This window comes from Grammomys surdaster, unplaced genomic scaffold, assembly GCF_004785775.1.
Source record: "Grammomys surdaster isolate TR1022 unplaced genomic scaffold, NIH_TR_1.0 143, whole genome shotgun sequence".
In the NCBI taxonomy this organism is placed as follows: Eukaryota; Metazoa; Chordata; class Mammalia; order Rodentia; family Muridae; genus Grammomys; species Grammomys surdaster.
The window spans coordinates 4,785,169-4,809,743 of record NW_021604601.1 but is presented as its reverse complement, the minus strand read 5'-3'; the positions used below and the strand labels follow the sequence as shown (position 1 = coordinate 4,809,743).

The window sequence follows — 24,575 nt, the reverse complement described above, 5'->3', positions numbered from 1 at the left end:
AACAAAGTAGCAGACAAAAATACATGTTCTCATTAAGTGGTCTTCTTAGGGGCCTGAAAGGATTGCTCAGTGGTTAATAGAGACTGTTGCTCTTACAGAGGGTCAGAATTCAGTTCTCAGCACCTGCATGGAAGGAGTGGCTTATAATTATCTATAACGCTAGCTCTAGAATGACCCCTCACCTCTTGCCTTCATGCACCCCCTTACTCATGTCCACAAACCTACATGCAGATAAACTCACATACATGTAATTAAAAATAATAAAAAGTAGGGATGGAGGCTGGGGGTGATGCACATCCTGGCACATGGGACACAGAGACAGGATGGTCTTTATGAGTTGAAGGCCTGCTTGCTTTATGTGGCTAGTTTAGGTCAGCCAAGGCTATACAGTGAGAACCTGTCTCAAAAAAAAAAAAAAAAAAAAAAAAACACCAGCCAAAAAAAAAAAAAAAAGAGAGAGAGAGAGAGAGAGAGAGAGAGAGAGAGAGAGAGAGAGAAAGCAGGCAAGAAGGCAAGAAAGGCCAGAGAGTTGAGATGGCTCACCTATATCTAGGCTCAAAACTGACAATAATTCCAGCTCAAGGGATTCAATATCTCTGACTTCAGCAGGCCACCTGCACTCACACGCACATACCTACACACACACACAAACACACACACACACACATACACACTCTCACAAAACGTTTTTTAGAAATCCATTTCTTTTCTTTATTGCCTACATGTCGCTCCTTGGCAACTCCTCTGTTCTTATTTCTGTGGGCTCCTGGATGACCACATTTATAACCCGAGAGAGTAGCATCACCTGCACAGAAACAAGCATGGATGGGTAGCAACATGGAAGCCAGGAAGAAAGCAAAAGCAGATAGCAGTTGCTGGTGTTTTGTGGCGGGAGCTGTAAGAGGGGAGCACTGGCTGGATCACGGTATGGAAAGACACATCAGGCATGGCTGCTTAGGCTTGGGAAGTGTGTAGACTGACAAGGAAAGATTCCCAGTCGTAAATGAGCCAAAGGACTATTTGGACAACTTACTGTGACTGCCAGCCTCCTGACAGGTGTGGTCCTTCTCTTTTTCTTGCCCTACCGACTGTGTGCGCACTCATTTGGATTCAAGACTCACAGAGATGGCCTTAGACACATTGTTCCCTTTGAAATAAGTGGAGCGGGCAGCACCTCCTGGTGATAAAGGCTTGGATCTGGTGTCAAGGATACCTGGGGCAATGCTCTGAATGTAATGTCTCTAATGACAGGCAGCAAACCAGACCAGAGCTGCATTCCTCTTCGCCCTTTGGATTGTGTGACTTCCACTGGGACTAACAAGCTGGCACTCTGCAGTACAGACTGGGTGCGCCCTTCAGCTGGGAGTCACTAATTCTCCATCTTGACAAAGCTACCAGATTGGTCTTTCCTTTGGACTCACCGTCAGCTTTTGAGGAATCTAGGCCCTCCCAGGGACCACCCATATCCTACAGCTGATCAGTAGTTGCAAACAGCTCTGTTTCTTGCCTCTATTGAGAACATCACTCAAGACTACCCCAGCTTCTGGGACAAAACTGTGTCCCGGTTTGGCATCTCCAGCCACACCAGTGCTGCGTCTCTCATACCCCACCTCGACACTGTTTCCACAGATACACGTGATTATGAAGCGGCAGCAAAGGTGGATTTGTGGAATGGAAATGACACTATAGTCTCCCATGGGAGCCAGCTTCCAAGAACATCTGGTTGCCTTGTGTTTCCCGTTGACGAACCCAGAGCAGCAATGAGATAGCCTGAGAATTAGAATGGAATACCAGAGAGAAAAAAAGTCAGAGGGGTCAAAATGTCACTGGGCGGGGCACTCTGAAGCTCAGAAAGATGGTGGAATATATCTGGCCTAGCTAAGCAGCCAAATCTACCAGCCACTTGACCCATGCATTTACTTGCGGGGACACTATTTTGGACTATCCCCCCACCCCCATCTCTAGGCTTAGAATAGTATCTACCTTGCCTATTTCTGGCTCAAAATATTTTTGGAAACTGCTCTTGTCAATCTGTGCATGAGAATGGAATGAAGCGGTTGGAGACTCAGGCGTGGGTAGTAGACAAAAGCGTCTGCCTTGTCATGTGCCAGCAGAAGCGGCATAGGGTCCTGGGAATCTGCGCATCTTCCTTACTGACAGGGTCAGGATGTCACCAAAATCCTGAAGCAGCTAGGAGCTACAGTGCCCTCTGGTGGTGCCACCTTATAGTCACAGTATCTTAAAGTAACTCAGTTCGGCTGGGGATAGGAAGGGCTTGGTTGTCCTCACAATGTCTTTAAACATGTTCCTTTACTCAGAATCTAGTAGGAAAAGGCTTAAATGCAAGGGGTGCCATTTTCTCCCAGCAACCTGTGGGTAGTTGATTGGGAGAGCCTGATGTGGATATAGCCTCGCGGAGTTGTTACAATGTTTAAATTGGATAACGGAAGTGACAAGTATCTGCAACGTTACACCAGCTACATGAAATCTCACTAGACCATACAATTATATTAAAAAATAAACATAAGTGCGTTACAAATAAGCTCACTTAAGCTCGTTGTTGGGTTGGGACCCATTAGTGATAGCAGATGCTATCTGCCATGGAAATCCCTGCAAGTGGAAGTGGCATAGGGTCCTGGGAATCTGTGGATCTTATCTATTGACAAGGTCAGGATGTCACTGCAATCCTGAAGTAGCTGGGAGCTACAGTGCCCTCTGGTGGCCATTATATAACTGGTCAACCAGGGAAGTCCTGAGCATACAATCTGGGATGGAATAGTTATCGAAATTTCCAATATCGCTCTTTAAGCCACAGTTTGGCTATATATTTTAATTTTACTATTCTTGACTTTTAACGTTTTTCACCTCATCTCATCCTCAGTTTGTGTTAAGACTCTAATTTATTTTGTATATTAATCGGATGGGTACCGTAATATAAAAGTCAAATTGTATCAAGTTATTGTAGAATAGTAACAGCATTAAAATGTCTACAGTTAAGTTTGGCACAAGGTGAGAACAAGAAATAATATTAGCAATAACATAAAATATAAAGTCTTAAAAGATGAAAATGTGGGGTTTCCATCTTGAATCTGATCAAGATAAAAGACTAAGTTTAATGAAAAAATAATAAAAGCCAAATATTAAGCATACCCAGTAGAGAAAAGCTGTACTCACCTTGGACAATGCCATTTGTTTTTTAAAAATTACACTGATTTTGAGGTACTAAGTTTCTTGACAGTGTGATCCACTACTTCCCCTGTCTTGCCTACACACTGCATTCTGATTCTCTGATAGTTTCTCTCATATACTATTTATTTTGTGTGTTTGGGTGTATGTACGTATGGGGACACCTATAGCACTACACACGTGTAGAAACTATTCTCCTCAAGATTGAACTTGGCAGCAAGTGTTTTTCACCCACTGAGCCATCTCACTAGCCCAAATTGTAGCATGTTAGTGTACTAATGTTGATATAAGTGATAATATGAAGATATTTTAGTAAACCGTCAGTAGTCCATAGCCTTCTACTGTACTGCTCTATCTGAGTAACCAGAAATGCACCAGATCAGATGGTTGTCTTCATGGCAGTCTTGTTTGAATTTGACAGGAAAAGCCTCAGCTGTAAGGGTAACACTCCCCATAGTTTCCATATTAGCTTATCATGGAGCTGGCTGGGAGGTTCCTCATTCACATTGTCCATAACCCCAGGAATAGACACTTTTTTTAAAACCTGGTAATGCATTTCATGCTGCTGTTAATTTATATTTTTGCATACAAAACTTGGACTTTTGACTTCTGTCTCCCATCTTAAATTTCAAGAACCCAAACCCATCCTTTCAGTTTGATCCACGCAGGAAATTTTTCAGTTAAGGAAGCCAAAGGATCAGTTTATGGATCTAGTTAAAATTGACTCAGCACCCGAATACTGATTTCTCTAAATCCAATTAGTCTCTAGATTTCATTGCACATTATAAATATCTGTATTTATAATTTTCTTTTTATCTATAATATTTACCTAAAGATTCCTCTTTTAAAGTTCATTTTATTTTTGATTGGTATATGATTTTTGCATATTTACGAGGCAATGTTTTTGGTGTTTGCATATATTGGGTACCGGCTAATTTGGGTTAATTAGCATATATATCACTTTAGACTTCAGTCATTTTCTTACATTCAAATATACCACTGAGCTACCTTAGGACATAGTACATTATTATAAAGTATGTTACCTTATAGTGCCATAGAATACCAGAACTCATTCATACTATCTATGAACTACGGACCTGCTAACCCCTGACCCCTTTTTTACAATGACATTTCCTAGCCTGGGGTAACCACCATTCTACTCTGTAGTTCTATGAAGCCAACTTGTTTATATCCCCATGTGACTAAGCTCACATGTGGTCTTGTTTCTTATGTCATTCATCAGAGTCCCTTCAGGTTCCTGGTGGTATCTCTGTTGCTTACCCTCCACAGCACCTGCTCTGCTGTGCTCAGCAGTTTTCTTGTTAGATTAAATGATATTACATTCAGGAATCTGTCACTTCACTTGTCCTATAGATACAAAGTACCTAATTGCCATACTGTGTGGCCATTTTTCTTTATAAAAGGTACAGCACAACTATTATATCTATAAATAAAGGATATCCAAAGTATAAAAATTTTGCTGAAACAACTTCAATTTTTTATTATGAGACCTAAAGGAAATTAAAGAAGCTGCCCAGCAGGGATGACCACAGAAGACACTGCTGTCTGTCTCTCCCTATGTGTTTTAGTTCTGTCTCTGTACTATGACGGTCTCCTCTGTGCAAACATTTCTACCACTGTTCTGTACATAGTCCTTTGTGAAGACATCTAAGAAAGCAGCTTTGTTTTTAATGCCAGAATCATTAGGATTTTGGAATTGTCACATGGTACCTTGACACTTATTATGTATAGCCCTCAACCAGAGTCTGTGGCAGCCTTTGGCAATCAAAGATACTTAGGCTTCTGAGTAAAGTATCCACATTAAATCAGATAAAAATAAGTTTACACTTAGTTTTGATTCAGGTTCAAGCTATTGTGCCTCCTCAAGAGCTGCCATGTAAAATTTCAATTAGATTGGATTAAGTTTTGTAAGTTCTATATAACTACCAGCAATGTTCTTAGGCTCACTGAATTTTGGCATTTTACAAACAACTTATTATAAGATCACTACCCCAAATAAGCAAATTTATTGTAGAAATACCCCAATATGATAGTTTGAAGATAAATGAAACTAAACTGAAAAATTTACACAATGAGTCTCTGTCTTAAAAATATATCCTAACAAACCACAATCAGGATTCATGCTGGTCCATGCCCAGGTAGATGTGCAGGGCATAGTTTAGATTATGGTTGTCAGCTGGGATGATTCTGACATCCAGTTGGAGTTGTCAGTACTTATAGACATCTTTAATTACCAGGATGGAGTTGGCGTGCTTCTGACATCTGAAGGGTAGAAAGCAGGGATGCCACCAACATCTTTAATGAGAAGAATGACCTGCCGTAACAATTCTATCTGGCTCATAAGGTCCACTGTGCTGAGGCTAAGGAGTCTTATCTTAGAAACTCAGATGATTGTATCTTCCTCATCCTTTGAACCTTACGTTTAACGTGATGGGTACTAATATATTATGCAATGTGATTTAAATATAACAGGCTCTTTTGATCTAGTAGCAGGCTTTATATATATCAAATAAACACAACTCTAATTCCCAAAGTCTTAAGAAAGTCTGCCTTTACTGACATTTATTTGAAAAAGAATAGCAGCAGTAACCAGCCACAGTGTCTTATAAATGTATTTGATCCCTTTCCCTGCAAGGGCGCCACTCTTTCTGAAAGTCTATTGATCTTTATTCCCTCTCTCTTCTGTCTGACTTTGCCACCAGCTTGTGCTGGTGCCAACTTTGATGTCCTGTTCCTTGGCACATTTTCCTTCATTTTTAATTCACCACAACACCAAAATCCCAAAGGATAAACCAAAGCAAGTAAACAAGTAAACCTGGAATCTTTCACCACGGAAAGAACACACACACACACACACACACACACACACACACACACACACATTAATAGGTCTGTCACATAAGTAAAATTTTTCAGTTAATCTTTGTTGTATATAAAATTCTTTCACAACTCTATGGCTTAAAACAGTGGCCAGCTGGACCTGGAGGCACAAGCCTTTAAGGATAGCACTTAGCAGGCAGAGGCAGGCAGATCTCTGAGTCTGAGGCCAATCTAGTCTACATAATGAGTTTCAAGCCAGTTGGGTAGGGCTATACAATGAGTCTCTATCTCAAAAATAAAGATACAAGTAAACAAGTTAAATTTTTAAAAAAAAAAATTCACTCACAGCTGGATCAGAGTATACTTGGCTGGTTAATTATAAGCCAGTATGGATAAACCTATAAAGAATACCTATGTGATACAGTGTGATAAAAAGCGAGCTAGTTGCCTAGGAAACAACTCCAGGAGAAGTCTTTCTTCTCATGAGGACCATGCACTCAAGTTTGTCAGGGTGTGGGAGAGAGTAACTATCAGATGCCTAGGCCTGCTGGCTTCTCTGGGTTCCCATGAGGCTAAATTGACCGGAACTCTAGCATACAAGGTGACTCATCCAACAGTTGGCTCTGACTCTGAGATGTGACATTTAGTTCTCAGTGCTTTGCAGTAGAATCCTTTTCTTATACAGGAATTCTTCCACAGTGATCCTGGACACTAATGTGGAAAGGCTGATCTCTTAATGGCTGGAGAAGTCAGAACATAAATTCGCTTTTACTGCATTATTAATCCTATCAAGACAACATGAGATCAACTTAAGGGAAGGAAAAATCAATTCTACCTGTTGGTGGGAGGAAGTACAATTTCACAAGATGTGGATGGATACAGGAGCCAGGGGACGTTGTGGCTTAAAATTTTAGCTCTATCTTTGAGTTACTATTATTTGTATTTTTTTCTACATGAAAAATACAAGATATTTTCCCAAGATGCCAAAGGTCTCATCTATCACTAGTCTTGGTTGACATCAAGCTTTAAGTTTTAGATTATGGCATCTATATCTGGACAGGTACAGACAAGGCTATGTGCCAATTCCTTCCCTTCCATAGACCTGGGAGCTAAAAAAAAAAAGATAATCTGTCTCCTACCTGTCTCATGTGCAATGAGGGAACAAGATGCTGCAATGTATGTTTCTATTCTAGATTGGACAGAGTAGAGAGAAGGTAGACATCAAGTCCTTTTGAACTCCACCAAGATGCATGTGATCACTGTAATCGATGGGCAAGGATATTTCTCATGTTCTTGCTTAGGTGTGGCTCTTGGCTGTAACTCATGTCTTCTTAGACTTCATCCTAGCACGAAGTCATGAATCTGTTGTCTTCTGTTCATTTGAACTGTCCTGTCTCTTCAATGTAAGTTGGTGTACTAAAAATATATTTGCAAATCATTACATATCCCTCCCAAATGTAAAGTTTGAAAGAAACTTTGGTCATATGCGTGTCTGCTTGAGAGAATACCTTGAAGATTCCCAGAAACTGGTTTGTCTGGTGAGGTCATGGCCAAATCAGTGGTACCTAAAAAAATCTTTTGAATTCTCTCTTTTGTTTTCCAGTATTGTTAAAATATTATTTGTGTTTGTGGTGTGGTGACTTGATAAAATTATATGTGAAATCATATCAAAATAAAAAGAAATACATTCATGAATGCCAGTATGCTGGCTAGTTTTATGACAACTTGACACAGGCTAGAGTCATTTGAGAGATGGGACCCTCAAGTGAGAAGTAGAGCATTGTCTTAATTAGTGATTGATGGAGGGGGGCTGAGCCCATTGTGGGTGATGTTTTCCCTGGGCTAGTGGCCCTAGGTTCTATAATAAAGTAGGCTGAGAAGCAATTCATGAGAAGCAAGACTCTAAGCAGCACCCCTCCATGGCCTCTGCATGAGCTCTAGCCCTCAAATTTTTGCCTATTTGAATTTCTGTCTTCTTTGTTAATGAACTGTGATGTGGAAACATAAGCCAAAGATACCGTTTGCTACCCAAGTTACTCTGGTCGTGGTGTTTCACCACAGAAATAGTAACCTTAACTAGTAAGACAACTAGGGAATATTTTTTTGCCATAAAATAAAGAAATTCTGCTATTTGCTACAAAGATAATCCTAAAGGACAACACATCAAATGAAATGAACCAGACACAGAAAGAAAGAACCTGTGAGATCTCATTTACGAGGAGTCTAAAAACCTCAGACTCTAAGTTCTTAGCCACGGGACATATAGATGCATTCTTGTTTTGTCACACCTGAAGCTCTTTCTTTGCTCATTCTTTTCCCAGAAAGAGTAAGAATAATTAACTATTGATTTCCACAACCAGCTATAGCTTGGGTCTTCTTCGTTTCTAGCCCGTGCTTGCAAACAAAACAGTTCATTCTTAGGTTCATCTCTTTTTCTTCTAATGTTTTGTAAAACAAAGCCAGAAAAAGCCACCTGGCATTTCCAGAGTTTCTTTGGGAACTGTAGCTTGACAAACCAATCAGAGACTCTATGAGTAACAGAACATATACACAGGGCACATCTCTCTCCAGCAGTGCCCCATCTCAGTCCTGCCAGGCTCCTTCCCTCCTCTGGTCCCAACACCAATGCCACATGCTTTAGAATTGTGTCACAGTCGCTCTATGCACTCTTTGCTGCGTTTTCCACTTCAGGTAGTGCCATCATCCAATTCTAGAATCTTAGAGAAGCAAGCGTTTATGGTTCCTCAGGGTTGGCTGTGTCTTCTGCCGTATGCACCTGTATTCAATCATATGGCTACCGTCAGCTAGGAAATGGCTCATAAGTACAAGAGGGCCCACACACCTGTCTTACTGTTATAGTGAGACATCACCTGGATGTCTTCATTCTTCTTTAAGTTAAATCCTATTTGGTGGCTCTTAGACAGGTGCCCATGTGTGCTTGCCTGAGGGTAGAGTTTTAAGAGAGCTGCAGTGGAAGTTGAAGATCTCTCAAAGTTTGGTCTCAGAAATCACATTGAATCACTGCAGTCGTCCTGTTCTTATAACATTTATTTATTTATTTATTTATTTATTTATTTATTTATTTATTTATTGTGTATATGTATGAGAGATAGAGATAGATAGATAGATAGATAGATAGATAGATAGATAGATAGATAGATAGATACTGTGGCCATAGGTTCTTTTCTTCTACCATGTGGGTTCCAGGAATTGAGCTCTGGCCAAAAGTCTTGGTATCAAGGACCTTCGCCTGCTGAGCTATCTCGCTGTCCCATTATGCTATTGGTGAATGTAAGCATTAAGACCAACTCATCTCTAAGATGTCTGGAAATAAAACCTACCTCCTGAAAGTAGCAGCAACAGTAAACTCACCTTGTCAGTGGGTGTTTTAAAGTGATAGAAACAATGTATACACATATTTGCAATTTTGCTACAGCCTGGTTCTGTGAATGCTTCTTTTTCCAATTATGTTTTAAATTAAAAAAAAATATTGATTCATTGCAAGCAGTTGTCAGTTATCTATTTTTACTCTATTGGATCTGAGATCCTTCCCTTAAATAGCAAAGTGATTAATTTAATTGTAGGTCCTTATTTGAACCAATACAGTTCTGACCTGGAAAGAAATCCTTTGCCTTGTGTCTTAGTTACTGTTTCATTGCTGTGAAGAGACACCATGACCAATGTGACTTATACAATGAAACATTTGACTAGGGTTGCGTACAGCTTCAGAGGGTTAGTCCGGGCCAATGTGGAACATGACAGTAGGCACGTAGGCTGATACAGCAACGGAGCAGTGGCTGAGAGCTTACATTTGGATCTGAAGGCAGGAAGCAGAGTGAGTGTGAGATAGGGACTGGCGCTGGCTTTTGAAACGGCAAAGCCCACCCCTATGACACACCTCCTCCAAAAGATCACGCAACCTAATCCAGAAGTTCTCAATCTATAGGTCATGACCCATTTGGGACTTGCATATTGGATATTCTACATAGCAGATGTTTACATTCTGATTCATAACAGTAGCAAAATTATAGTTATGAAGCTGCAACAAAATAGTTTTAAGGTTAGAGGTCACCACAACATGAGGAACTGTATTAAAGAGTCACAGCTTAGGAAGGTTGAGAACCTCTGTCCTATCCTTCCTTAGCAGTCAGTCCGCCAACTTGTGAAAGCAAGCATTCAAAGTATGAATTTATAGAGGCCATTCTCATTCAAACTACCATACCTTGGATTGTTCAGTGGTGGCTGTGACCATCATCACCTCAGATCTGATGATTTTGTTGCTGTTTTTTCTTCCGTTGTAGCTAGGGGTTTGTTGTTGTTGTTGTTATGAGAAATTCAATCTGCATATTTTAATTAAAAAAATTCACTCTAAGGTTTTTGCCACACCAAATCCGTCATTGTGGAAAATGATGCAAGGGCTGGTGAGATGGCTCAACAGGTATAGCGGCTTGCTACCAAGCCTGGTGATCTGAGTTCAATTCCCAGAACCCATGTGGTGAAAGAAGAGAACCAATAACAGCAAGTTGTCCTCTGATTTCTACGCAGGCACTGTGGTGTGCATGCGCACAAAAACATATACAATAAATCAATGTAGATTAAATGAGCCCAAACATTAATTAGATGTGGTAGGAATGATGTTCCTTGATTTTTAAAAGGAGTGTGTGTGTGTGTGTGTGTGTGTGTGTCTGACTATAAGTGTGTGCATATGAATGTAGTATGCATGGGGGTAGGGTTTATAACTGTTTATACATGGGGGTAGAGCAGGATGCCTGCTTACTACATCTGTTCTGAAACAAAACTCTAGCCCTCATGACTGTGCATCAAGCATTAAGTGTTGAGCCACTTCTCAACCTACAACATGACTTCAAATATGTCCTTTTCTCTAAACCAGCATGTCTGTTTTCAGGTAAATAAAATGCCTATGTGTGTTATATAAATATCTTCATATTAAAGATACTTGCAGGACATCGTAACAGCCATCAAATGTAAATGCTATGACTCTTTATCTAAGGCAAGCCCCTCTGAGTGCACCAATATTTGATCTTTTGAATATTCTTTAATATTCTTAATATAGTATTGTTTTTATGAAGCATGACAATTTCAACCCAAAATACGTCTGTCTACTTATGTAATACTTTTTCTTTTTGGTGCTCTCAGTGTTAACTGTGACAGTGGTTAAAGCTGGATCCACTTAGAAATTTACTATTTAGCTTCTTATAATTTTTATGATTCTGCTAAACTTTGTGTGCCTACTATGCTTATGCACACGGTAAGTTCTTTAAGACTCAGAAATATGTCCTTAAAGAATTTGTTCAACATGTTACAATTATAATAAATATGTAAGCATTATAAAATATACGGTTAAGATATAACACTGTCTATACACTTTATGCTTCCCGAGAAGTTGTTGGGAGTTCTTGTGCTTTGTCTGTCTATCCCACTAAACTGCCAGGCTGTCTCAAGGGGAAGAAAAATCTTTCTTGCAAATCTGCTGGGTTTTGTTTGTTTGTTTGTTTGTTTTTTTCCTTTTTTGGTTTGGGGTAATGGAGAGGTAGAGATGGAACCCAGGGAATGTTGAGTAAGCCTCAGCTATATCCCCAGCTCATTCATTTATTTAAGTGCCTATTTTTTGGATCACATAATGGCTAATTAGTCAGATTTAACCTACAGTTGGAGATAGGGAGTTAAAATGGTTAGAAATTATTTACAGATTCATGCTGGAGTGTAGAGGAGCCAAGAACCAAGGTCGACCTCCGAGCAGTGGGCTGAATGATGGGGGAGCCATCCGCTTTGCTGGAAGGAATTAAGATCCATACATGATGGAAGTCATGTAGTTTTTGTCTTTCTCAGTTTGCAGCACTTAATATCAGAGGTTCCAGATCCATTTGTTTCCCTATAAATTGGTTTTACTTTTCTCCATAGCTGAGCAATGTTTTGTCGTGTATGTGTGAGTGTAGATGCTAGCTTATGTGTACCTATACATGTGTAAGGGGGAGCAAAGCCTAAACATCTAGAAAGGAGATGGAGAGGGAAATACTGAGTGAGGAGAGGGCTAGAGGGTCCAAAGGACATGTCGGACATGAAAGTACAAGAGTCTGTGGTGAGGGAGGCCGTGGGGGGGGGAGGGGGAATAGGGGATGATCAGTGGGAACGGACAAAATACTCTGTCCAAAATGTTCTAATGGTATCAAACACATTAAGCTTTAGTTTCAAACACACAAAAATACTGTGATAAAGGAACAAGAGCTATGTCCAATTTTCTGAGGAACGGCCAGACTGGTTTTCAGAGTGGTTGCAGTCCCACCAACAATGGAGGAGTGTTCCTCTTTCTCCACATCCTCGACAGCATCTGCTATCACCTGAGTTTTTGATCTTAGCCATTCTGTTGATGTGAGGTGGAATCTCAGGATTGTTTTGATTTGCATTTTCCTGATGGCTAAGGATGTTGAACATTTCTTTAGGTGCTTCTCGGCCACTCGAGTTTCCTCAGTTGAGAATTCTTTGTTTAGCTCTGTACCCCATTTTTTAATAGGGTTATTTGATTCTCTGGAGAAACTGGGAAAGGGGATAACATTTGAAATGTAAATAAAGAAAATAATTTAAAAAAGAGAGAAAAAGAGCAAAAAGAAAGAAAGAAAGAAAGAAAGAGAGAGAGAGAGAGAGAGAGAAAGAAAGAAAGAAAGAAAGAAAGAAAGAAAGAAAGAAAGAAGTGCTGATGCTAAAAAGAAAAAAATAGGGAAAAACTGAAGTAGGGAGTGGGATTTAGTTATGGGGTAAAGTTCGCTGTGTTCAGAACTCACAGAAGCTGAGCACAACATGCAGAAGGCATCTTTGTGAGGTGCACGTATGTACAGTAACACTGGAGACCACACCATGTGTTCTGAAGTGTAAACAACAGAACAATGTCACCCACTGTATTCTACCAAACACAGTTAAGCAGTGCACGCAGGGACCTTACCAACTTTGTCACAGGTTGTTTAGTGTGGCTCCTTGTCAAGAGCAATATAGAAACGTCTTATAATTATTTTTTGGATAGGCTTGAGTTTCTGCAGGCTTGTATCTCTTCTGCAATTTAAACCTTTTAGGTTGTTACTAGGAGATTATTAATAACCAAGTCTGGAAGTGACTATATTCTATTTCGTTTTTATGTTTAAAACAGAATTTGATGAAAGAGATAGGTTTAAATGTTTTTTTTTTTCTTTTTGGAAAATGGAAATAAAATTAGAAATTATTTACTTAGAATTCTGCTGGTTGTGTGCTACACATAATTGTGGATTTTGGGGACTCAGTAGTGTCTGTCTTTGTGTGCACAAGGTAAAAGGGAGCTTGCAGATAGTTTGGTAATTGGGTATATACCAGGATCAAAAAAAAAAAATCTGTGCCCAAAACACCTCTGCCTAGTGACACAAGCCTAGTGACTTAGCGTCCTATGAGATTGATACAACCCAGGATTGCATCACTAGTGGGCATCTCTCAATTTATGATGCCCTACACAAGGAGATTATGCTTTCTTTGGAACAACATTTTAAAACAATGCCATCCTGGTTTATAAAATGCTACATACTCTCAGCTAAATGAAAAAAATTGTCACACATGTTTTAAATGTATAGTCATAGATTTAGAATAGTAGTTTATGTATTATGAAGCTCTAAATTCTATCAATCTTTTATGTTAAGGTGACTTTTCTGTAACATATATCTGTTTGTAGAGTCCAAAGTTTGGAAGTCAGACTAAAAGCTACTCGACCACTGTGGGAAAAAACTCGCGTGGTGGGAGGGTCTCAGGACCACAACAGCGACCCGTGTGGGGGGCAGGCGGTGGAGTCCTGGGTGGCTTTCTCCGAAGGCGGATCCCACATACACGAGAAGGTCTAAGGTTCCAGAGGCTGGAATCTTTGGCGACAGCAGGCCCCAATTATACGAGAAGTCTGTGGACTTCCAAAGAAGTTTATTGTTCATGGTGTGGTAGTTGGGTCTAGATGTGTGCGCCCCCCTCCCTTGTAAAAGCCAGGGAGAGCTGGCTTAAATAGGGGAGGAGGAAGGAGGAACTAGGGGGGAATAACTTAATCAGCTATGCCTCTCACCCCCACCCCCCACCCTCTCCCCTGCCTTAGGTAACTCATGAATATGGAAATCTCTTTTAGTCAGTCACATGCTCTACCTGGACGGTGACCAAAACCTCTCTGGGAGGAGCTACTTTGAGCCAAATGCATCTGCAAGATTCAGGCTAATGGAGGTGTAGGCCATATTTGGGAGTCAGGAATCCAGGAACATGGGGAGATATATGTGGTCCCTCATCAGGCAATAGTCCACTTGTTGGGTCTCAGGCTATCTCAAACCCAGTGCTCTACTGGGGAGATCAAACCATTCCTTTGCGGCCCCACAAACCACAAATTTATCTTTCAGGTGACCACACTGGTTAAAATTAATAGTATAGTTTTTACATTATTCTTGAGTAGCTATGTGATGTTGCAGGATCTGACTTCTCTGGAATCTAAAACATGACTTTGCTGTGGAGTGACTTGGTTAAAAATACTTCACATCATGTGCTTCAACTTTCTTTTCTGTAAACTAAGAATTATGATGAGTTTTGGTAACATGCTAGCTGTAAGAACTGATTGAGCTGGAGGTGGGGAGATGACTCAGAGCTCTTGTGGGCAAGCAGGAGGACTTGAATTCTAGTCCCCAGCACCCATGTAAAAGTCACGCATGGCCATGTGCCCCTGTAACCCAGTATCAGGAAACAGTGGCATCCCAGGAGTTTGCTGGCCAGCCAGCCCAGCCAAAATGGAGAACTTCATGTTTACCATTATGAACCTTGTCTCCACCTCTCCATTTCCCACCATGCTCTTCTTCTTCCATGTCTTTCTATCCTTTTCCTCCTCGCCTTGCTTTGACTGTATCCTCTAGCAGAGAATTTGGTGCTGAATTGATCTTATTGGATTTTACTTGTAACAGATTTGTTGAAGGTAAATTATTCATACTTTCCATGAGTGAATGGAGGCTGAACGTAGGGCTAGCCTACACACATTTAAGGCTTTTGCTAATAATTTTTAAAATAATATTTTAGTGGTTATTTGAGAATTTCATGCGAAGTACTTTATATATGCCTCTTTCAAGTCTTCCCAGATTTGCCCCACCTCCCTCAGTTCATTTGGTATTGTTCAGATTCTCTTAGGGAAGGGCTGCCCTAGAGCAACACCAACCTAGTAGGGAATTTAAAGGAAACAGACTCTTTCCCTGCATCTGTCAAATGCCAATAGCTCTTTAGCTAAGGCATGAGACTTCATGTTCACTGCTTCAACTCCATGCTGGAATTTTTTCTGGCTTGAGATTTTTATTAACTTTTAAATGATGTGTTTAGTTGTTTATATAGAATTGTGTTGATCCTTCAAGACAATAATCTACATTGAGTTAGAAGATAAAATAGTTTTATGATCTCTTCTAGAGGTATATAACCAACATTTTGGTGACATAACTTTGTGATCTATCAGATTATCTAACCAAAACACATTTTTTTTTTTTTGCCTTCTAGATGAACAAGAGATTGTACAGAAACGCACCTTCACAAAATGGATCAATTCCCACCTGGCCAAGGTAAGAAAAAATGACCTTGAGTTAGAGGTTCCTATTATTGGAGTCAATGGCCATATGGAGTTCCGTCTTAGTGAGGCTCCCAAAGACCTCAGTATAAAGGAAAGTGGCAGCTAGCACTACTGATCAGTGGTGTTGGTGGTATTATGGGTTGGCTAGATGCTCCCTAATTATGGTGTTTGATTACCACCGCTGGAAGGAAATGGGTTGACAGCTGGTCAAGAGATGTTACTTTATATAGTTTCTGTGAACCTTGACAAAATGATCCACTCATTTTGTAGAAGTCGTTGCTTCTACAGTACTGTCACTTAGTACAGACAGGAGCAAGGAATGAGCACTGTGCAAGGACATTTATCTGAGTAAATCTAACTCTGCTTCTCCCTGGGGGATTTGATAGAAATGTCACCTAGGTCTCAGGACATTAGAAACATTGAAATCATCCATGAATGTCTACATTAGGTGACCATGAGTCCATACTGTCTTTGAATATAAATGTTAATATAAAATGACTTTCAACCTTAGCATGTCACAGTAAAATTATTTCCCTATGCTGACAGACTATATATGTATATATGAGTGTGTGTATAATATATATGTATATATTATATATTATATACATAATATATATGTATATATATTATACACACACACACACATGTATGCACACATACTCAATTGTTAGGAAAATTGTCTAAATTCAGCTAATGATCTTCTGTGGAGAGTGGTGCCTGGAATACATAAGGAAATACTTCCTCGGGGACTTCACTTGTTGTAGTTTAAGCCTCAAACATTTCTCAAAGGTCCAGTGGCTTCAACAGTAAGTATTACTGTCCCACAGTTATCAAAGTCAGAAAATTCAGTTTTTGTGGGTTTTTTTTGTTTTGCTTTTGTTTTTTGGGGTTTTTTGGTTTGTTTTGTTTGTTTGTTTTTGTTTTCATAAATGTCTTATGGGCTTGCTGTCTGCTGGCTTCTTCTGGTGTCCTCACATGAATGAAAGGGAAAGAGCTCTGGTCTCTCTTCTTCCTAGAAGGACCTGTTAGTGTCATCACGGAGACCTACCTTATGACTCTGTGTGTGTGTGTGTGTTGTCTGTGGTGTGTCTGTGGGGTTTGTGTGTGTCTCTGTGCATGTCTGTATATGTATGGTATGTGGTGTGTGTATGTGTGTGTGTGTGTGTTTTGTCATCTGTGGTATGTCTGTAGGGTGTATGTGTATCTGTGTGTGTATGTGTGGTGTGTGTGGGTGTATGTACAGTGTGTATATGTGTATGTGGTGTGTCTGTATGTATATATGTGTCAATGTGTGTGGTATGTGGTATGTGTAATGTGTGTTATATGTATACTGTGTGTATGTGTTATATCTGTATATACATATGTGTCTGTATGTAAATCTGGAGGTCAGAAGCTGATGTGTCCTTTCTCCATCATTCTTCCTTTTATTTTTCAGACAGGACCTCTCACTAATCCTGGAGTTCACTGGTTCAGACAATGTGAAGGACCTAAGCTTTATTTTATTCCTGGCTGACCTGTGAACTCCAGGAACCCCTGTTTCTGTTTAAAGGTGTACGCACCCATGCCTGCTAAGGATTCAACTCAGGTTCTCGTGATTATGTGGCCAGCACCTTACATGCTGAGTCCCTCTGTACCAGGGGGAGGGTTTTCAATGGAAATAGTTTATTTGTGTTTCTGACTGCTTTCTTCAGTTGCAACCCTAGAAATGACTTATAATTAAATAATCAATTCTGGTATTGATGACAGGCATTCCATTCTGCTGTGACAAGTTCCTATCGGTATTATGACATGAGTTATGAAGACATGGCATGTACACAAGGGTGCAGTATGGCTTTTGAATATATACTTTTACTAACCCATATATCTTAATGAAATAGAGAAAAACCTAAGAATTTTCTGTGTATAATTTTATGCCATTTTAAGAACATAGCTATAAATTATTCAAATTTTATGCATAGTTATACATTTCTTATGTTAGCTTTGGGATCTATGCTTCTGCAATTGTCTGAACCATTGGAAATTACAAATGGTCAGTGTCATGTCATATCGTCTTAAGATACACTAGCAAGTGGTTTTATGAAACTGATTGTTTCTTTCCATGGTGAGACTCCTCTTTTCTGTGAGAAAACTGTAATTCTCTTTATAGATAAGATAAAAATAGATGTATCAGTCTATTCTCTAATTCAGCTAATTAAAGGAAGTGGGTTTTGTGATCATTACACAGATAGAGATTTCTACAGATAAGATGTTTAAGCCTAGGTTCCAGATTTGCACTTAGCTTGTTAGCACACATTGTGAATTCTGATTTCACATTGTAGAAATGCTGCTTGCTGAGCACACACTGATGATAATGGAGCCTCAGCCAATTTATATTTTATCGTATTTTATTCTCACAGCAACCAAGTGTGCCATTTCCATTAATTTACAGGTGAAGTACTTGAAGCTTAGCATTAATTAATAATCTTAGCAACTCAGCAAATTACAAAGTTGGAATTTGTCCCATGACTCCTAAACAAGAACGTTGTTTATCAGGTTAGCTCTGGTATGGAAATGCCATAGGCAGAATGGCTTGCCCAATAGCTACTACCCAGTTCTGAATCCCCAAAATCCCAAGGTCAAGTCGCTGGGGAACTTGGTCTCCAAGACTGCCATCTTCCTAGCTTATGGGGCTGCTGTTCTTTCTGTCTTCATTGGGCAGAGAATGAGCTTTGATTCCTCTTCCTTTTGTTCTAATGATGCTCATCAATCTCCTCCAAGGGCTTCTACTTCCATGATCTCATCTTCATTATCTCCTAAAACTCCATGCCACCTGCTTCCACACAACAGAGTCAACCTGTAGCAAAGACGTTTAGTCTTTGACAAACAGTGACTACTGTGCTGTGTTTTAATCCTCTACTTACCTATCCATCCAGTGTGTATTAGGCATCAACTAAGACTAAGAATTATAAATACGGTGATATGGGCCTAATAACAGGATGGACGGATAGCTGCCATCAAATGTGTACAGGATCTATGGACATGTGAGGGCTCTCAGTAAGGTCATATGAAGATCACCCAATATGAAGACCCTCACCCAGAACCCACGTTAAAAAGCTGGTTATACTAAATGTCTGTACCATCAATCAGGCAGATCCCTAGAACTCACTGGCTTACCATCTACCTGATTCAGTGAGCTTCAGATTTATCAAGAAACCAGACTCAAGAATTAGGAAGATGGAGAGTGAGCAAGGAGACTGGTATCAACCTCTGGTATACACACACATACCTGCATGCACCTAGGCACACATGCACGCACACGCACACACACACACACACACATGCTTTTTCACAGAACAAATGAGAAATGCACTGTGTTACACTCTGGATCCAAAAGGCCAGCACTCCTCTAGACTCTGGACTCTGGGAAGAGTCGTCCTTGCCCCTGTCTAATGTTTGATGATGAATGTCAGGACTTGCAACACTGCAGTCTCTGCCTCTGTACTTAGCATGGTCTATGAAGCAATTCTCTCTTCATCTGAAGATACTGGTCACACTGGATGTAAGACCCATGCTAATGACTGCATTTTGACTTGATGAGCTCCGTTCCGTAAAGACCATATTTCCAAATACAGCAGCATTCTAAGGTAGCAGGCGTTAAGGTTTTGAATTGTAAGGAACAGCAATGGCACGCAGAGGGGATCTATTAAGAGCACACTTTTGTTGTACACCAAGTTCAACTCAGTTACTACTTTGAAGGAAGCATTTAGGATTTCCAGGTTAAAGATCTACAGATTTATGCTAATTAAGCTAAGTGATATTTTCACTCTATGAAAATCACTTTAATGTTCGCTGCTTTAATTTTCCCAGTTACCTTTGAGCCAACAGCATATTGCCTGAAAACACTTTCCTAAATGAGTCTCACTCTCATCCCTTTCCTTGCATACACCCTTGTGGAGTTGAATTGATACAAGAAACTGACAAAGGAAAGGGGTCAAGGGAATGCCAAAATTCACCCCACTCTTCCCTTGTGTTCTTAAAGCTACAGTAGTTACATGAGTCATGAATATGTCAAGAAGCCTGTTTTCTCATACTTCTGCAATGTTTGCACAAATCAAAATATCACCTTATATACTGTAAATATATCCAACCTTTAGCTCTTAATTATACCTTCATGAATCTAGGGGAGTTGAATTGATATTAGTTATTTTCTAATATGCAATTAAATGATTTAAAAAAAGACCCATTTTAAGCTGCGTCACGTTGATTACCTTGAGAACTGTTGGGTGTGGATAATGAGGGTGCAGAGCTCACAAGGTTTATGGAGATTAGTAAACACTTGGATAAAATTTGTCATGGCCTCTTCTTCTTTAAATCGGTGTCATGTTCACATATTGGCAGCATTTGGGGATGTTATTTAACAGCCTAGATGATATTCTAGGTCCTGAAAATGAAACCATGAATGAAAGAGAAAAATAATTTCTGGTTGAAGTGTGGGAAGCTACAGGTGACTGGATTCTGGATGAGTTTTTAAAATTAAGCCAGGACAACTTGTGAACGGATCAGCAGCCAAATATGTACAGTAAAGAGGTGTCAAGTACAACACTATATACTACAGAGAGGCAATAAACAAGGGTGTGTGCTGGCTCCATGCCACATGGTAGAAAACATTTTGTTGTACCAAAAAAAAAAAAAATCATTATTTGGCGGAGCTTTCTCTGGCACACATGAAACTGGGCAGTAGGGGGATATTGCCTTTGGGACCTTTGATGTTGAACTAAATAATCAAGGAAGTGGAAATGGTTATGCTCTCCATCAGAGGAAATGAAATAGAATGGAAGTAGTTTCCCACTTGTGCCAAAGATTGGTGGGAAATAACAGCAGGAACCTTTCCGTAAAAACACTGAATGAGAAGCAGATGTGTACAAAGTATTTGAATTACTTCACCTTGTTTGTGGAGCTATTGGGAATGTCTATTTTCTTTTCAGAGTGAAATGGCGAGGTCATTTAGATAGTATGTTGATTTCAGTCAGCACTGCCTGTGAGGGATCATCACAGTCTTGGTTAATCTGACTAGCTTGGCACTTTGTTAAATTTTAGTGGGCTCTTGGCTGACTCTTCCAGAGGTAGCTCACCAGACATCTGCTGGTCAACCTCTCTTCCCTTTCCTCCCTTTCTCTCTGTTCCTGTTGTTTTAGTTGTTGTTCCATCCTGCAGATAACCATCAGGAAACAAGAGCTCCCTATGCTGACCCTGGGATGGGAAACATCCTCGATATGCTGCCTTAGTTTATACCCCTACCTAAGCCACCGCATCCAAAACAATGCTTCAAGGTCAAGAGAACAAAATTGATCTTTGAAGATGTGCCCCAAAGGAGATGTCATTGAAAGGATTCCCGGTGTCTCCATCTAAGAAGGAAATATGCTGACTGGGCAGGAAAGGGTTAACTCGGCACTCCTCAGGCTTATTTTGCCCTAGCCCTGCTCAGGATTAAAAAAAAGAAAAAAAAAAGTCTTCTGGGACTTTTCCTTGTCTTCTGGGAGAAAAGTCCTGGAAACATAGGCTGTATGAGAGTCTGTGAGCTAAGACCTTGTACTGAGACCTTGTACTTTATATTATTTGTGTATCAGGGCCTCAGCCATGATGTCCTGCTTTGGTCAAGTCATTGAATAGAAACAGTATGATTTGGGGAAACACCATTTTTCTTCGTGAAATTGAAGAGGGAAGGAAGGGTAGATTCTGAAGATCTAGAGTCAGTCATGGTGGCACCCAGACTCAACCCCTAGACACTTGGGTGGCTTTTCCAGACTGTAGATACTTATGTATGTTGTCACAGGTCATTAGTAAAATACTGACGTGTGTGCACATGCCCACAAGACTCCATTTTGGGAGAGGCCAGTGAAGTCTGTGACCTCACTCTGGAAGTCTGTGACTTCCCTCCGGGTGCCTCTCCCCTGCACTGATCTAATTCTCACATGTCATCTGTCACTGTGGAACAGCTTTCCATTGTTTTATGAATCCCCCACTCTTCCTGAGAATGGCTTTGAGGACTCTATGCTGTGACTTACTCAACATGGAGAAGGGCACAGAGTAGAGTAGCATTGCAGCCTCAGCAACAGGAGCACGGTGATGCATCCTTATGTGGCTAGCATGAGGCAGTTTAGCCCCAGGCATAATCTCTACTAAGGCAGAGAATGTGGAAGTACTCAGGGTGGGTTGTGGCATGGTGCTTGTTAGGGACAGACTAGGATCCGGGCTGACTTGTATCTATGCAAACATGGTAAATACACACGATGCTCTTGTTACTATAATTCAGTCTTTCACAAATCCAAATGGAACAGTGGAGTTATTTAATAAAGTCATCATTTCTAGTAGCGTAAGCTGATAGTCATGATCCGATCATCTTTCAATATATTTTGTAGTGATATTAAATAAGTCACATCTATAGGCTCATGTACTCTGAAAATTAATGCTAATACCTTCCCTTTTTTCCTAAGCTTGATGCCTAACAAGGTAGTCCCTGTGACAACCAATCTAGGCTCTGGTCTCTCTTGGCCAGGAACTTGGTCTTGTGTTCAAACTCCTTGTTAAATACAAGAGAAAGATAAATGTAGAGTCCATAACAGAGTTCTGAACATATTTGGGTGTCCAACAATATCTTACTAATTCTTCCATCTCCATTATACTCTGTTGTCTTCCTTATCAAAAATTCTAGTAGGTTTAAGTGTATAAATGTCTAAGTTGTAGATGCTAAACCCTGGGCATCAAGTACACACTCTCTATGGCTACCTTGTGATATTTTCTTTATGCACCAACATTTCTCATTTTATATATAATTTTAAAATGTGACAGTTTTTTACATTTTCATGCCATCCAAATGGTTATTTCTGATATGTTTTTCTTCAAATTCTTCTCTTATACCTTTCCCCTCATAAAGTAATTTCCTTTTGGGACCTAAAATTGATATGATATAACAAATATGACCATCCTATCATGAAAAACATTCCAAAGAAAAAGGTAGTTAAGAGATGGATATATACTGGTGCCTACAGACTAGACGAAATTCAAGTTATTCACACACACACACACACACAAACACATAGACAGCACCATACACAAACTCATCACACCCTCCCACACTCACACTAGCACATACACCTGACACATACACTTGTATAAATAAAAACAAATCTTTTTAAAAGGTAGGAGACACTTGATCTCCTTGCAGTCCAAAGAAAAAGGCAGTGGTCCTCCTTACAAAGCCTCTCAGGCTATTGTGGCTGAACAAAGGCAGACACACAGGAATAGAGAACCACACCCTGGCTCACCCTCTTCAGTGAGCGGCCTGCTCCTCAGCCACAGAGATCTCAGCATGGTCTCTGAGTTTCTGTAAATGTCAGAGGGCAGGCAATCCTTTTAGGACCACATCATAGGGCATAGATCTTATGCGAGAAAGCTTCTAGAAGGAACGGCACAGAAGGAAAGCACCTCATTTTTGGTACAATGAAGAGGTGCAACTGTGAACACCTCGGACTTGGCAGAAAACTGTCCTGTTTCCACTAAATATGTTAAGACCAAAGGGGACTCTGATGAGTAAGATTTCTAAATATTCTACAAAAAAAGAGAGAGCTTAACATAACTATGGACACGAAAGGTACTTGGCACATTCTATCCAGTTTTGAAAGGCAGTGGGAGCAAAACCCAGTCTTTACTTTCTGCTAAGTCGGGCTCCAGTCAATTATCCTCATTGCTATCTGCCTTTTGGCTTATAGCCCTAGGATCCAAGTCTGGCCAAAGAAGTCATAGTTGCATGCCATATCTGTACATGTAACTGCAGAGATGCTTCAGCTACAAGATTTCACATCTGAGTGTCTCCTGAAAAAAAAAATGAATGTGCTGTGCTTATTAAAGTTATCATGTGCTGTATGGAAATAATACTTGATACTAAATGGTATTTCTTCTTTAATACTTGGGTGATTTTTGATAAATGGCTATATTTTATTAGTTTCACACAACACTTATCTTCGTTCACTGAGTCATCCAAATAGACAGTCAGAAACAGACATGAAGTGTCCGTCATGTTCTTGATAGTACTTAAGGGAGCTCTCTCCTGGAAGGAAGGATTCAAGAGTCATATCTATGCACACAATTTTGTGAAGAGCAAGGTGCCCAGTTGAGTTTGGCCACAGCTAGGAAGGGAAGGAGAGAAAGGAAGACAGGGAGAAGGCAAGGGAGAGAAATGAAAAGGAAAAGAGGAAGAAGAGGAAGAGCAAGAAAAGAAGGAAAAGAGGGGAAGGAGAGGAGGGAGGAAGGCTGTCAATCCCTCTGGCCAGTCTCAGAGGTTGGGGGGAACCAGTCAAGGGTAGGATGGTGTCAGCAAGGCCAGGCAGAGGCCAGTGGCCCAGAACCTGTCCAGAAGCCACTGTCAATTATTGCAAAGGCCAGTTTCAGGTGCATCATGGAGTACTGTGCTGCAAAGAAGCAGAGAGCGGTGTGTGTTTAGTGACAGAGTATGTGTTCATGCATGTTATGATCTACACATGATATCATGCATACATGTTATCATCCATATATGCAGTCACTCACACATGTGAGGGACAACTCAGGTATGTTATCCCTCATACATGTTACCACCCAGGCATGTTATCACCTATGTACGGCATCATCTATACATACTGGCATCCATGCATGTCATCTATCATTCATGCATGTTATCACCTGTCCATACTGTCATACATGTATGTAATCACTCATACATGATACCACCCAGGCATGTTATCACCCATGTATGCCATCATCTATACATACTAGCATCCATGCATGTCATCCATCATTCATGCATATTATCACCCATGTACATTGTCATACAGGTATGTAATCACTCATACATGTTACAACCCAGGCATGTTATCACCCTTGTATGTTATCATCTACACTTAATACCATCCTTGCATGTCATTTATCATTC

General features: G+C 40.2%; 1 protein-coding gene across 1 annotated transcript in view; it reads left to right on the top strand.

The window, feature by feature from the left end:
* Syne1 (spectrin repeat containing nuclear envelope protein 1) overlaps positions 1 to 24,575 on the top strand; it is a 471,763-nt gene that overhangs the window by 64,944 nt on the left and 382,244 nt on the right. The window contains exon 2 of the mRNA XM_028764327.1: positions 15,562 to 15,623. Coding sequence (XP_028620160.1) covers positions 15,562 to 15,623 — 62 coding nt within the window. The remainder of the gene's footprint in view (positions 1 to 15,561; positions 15,624 to 24,575) is intronic.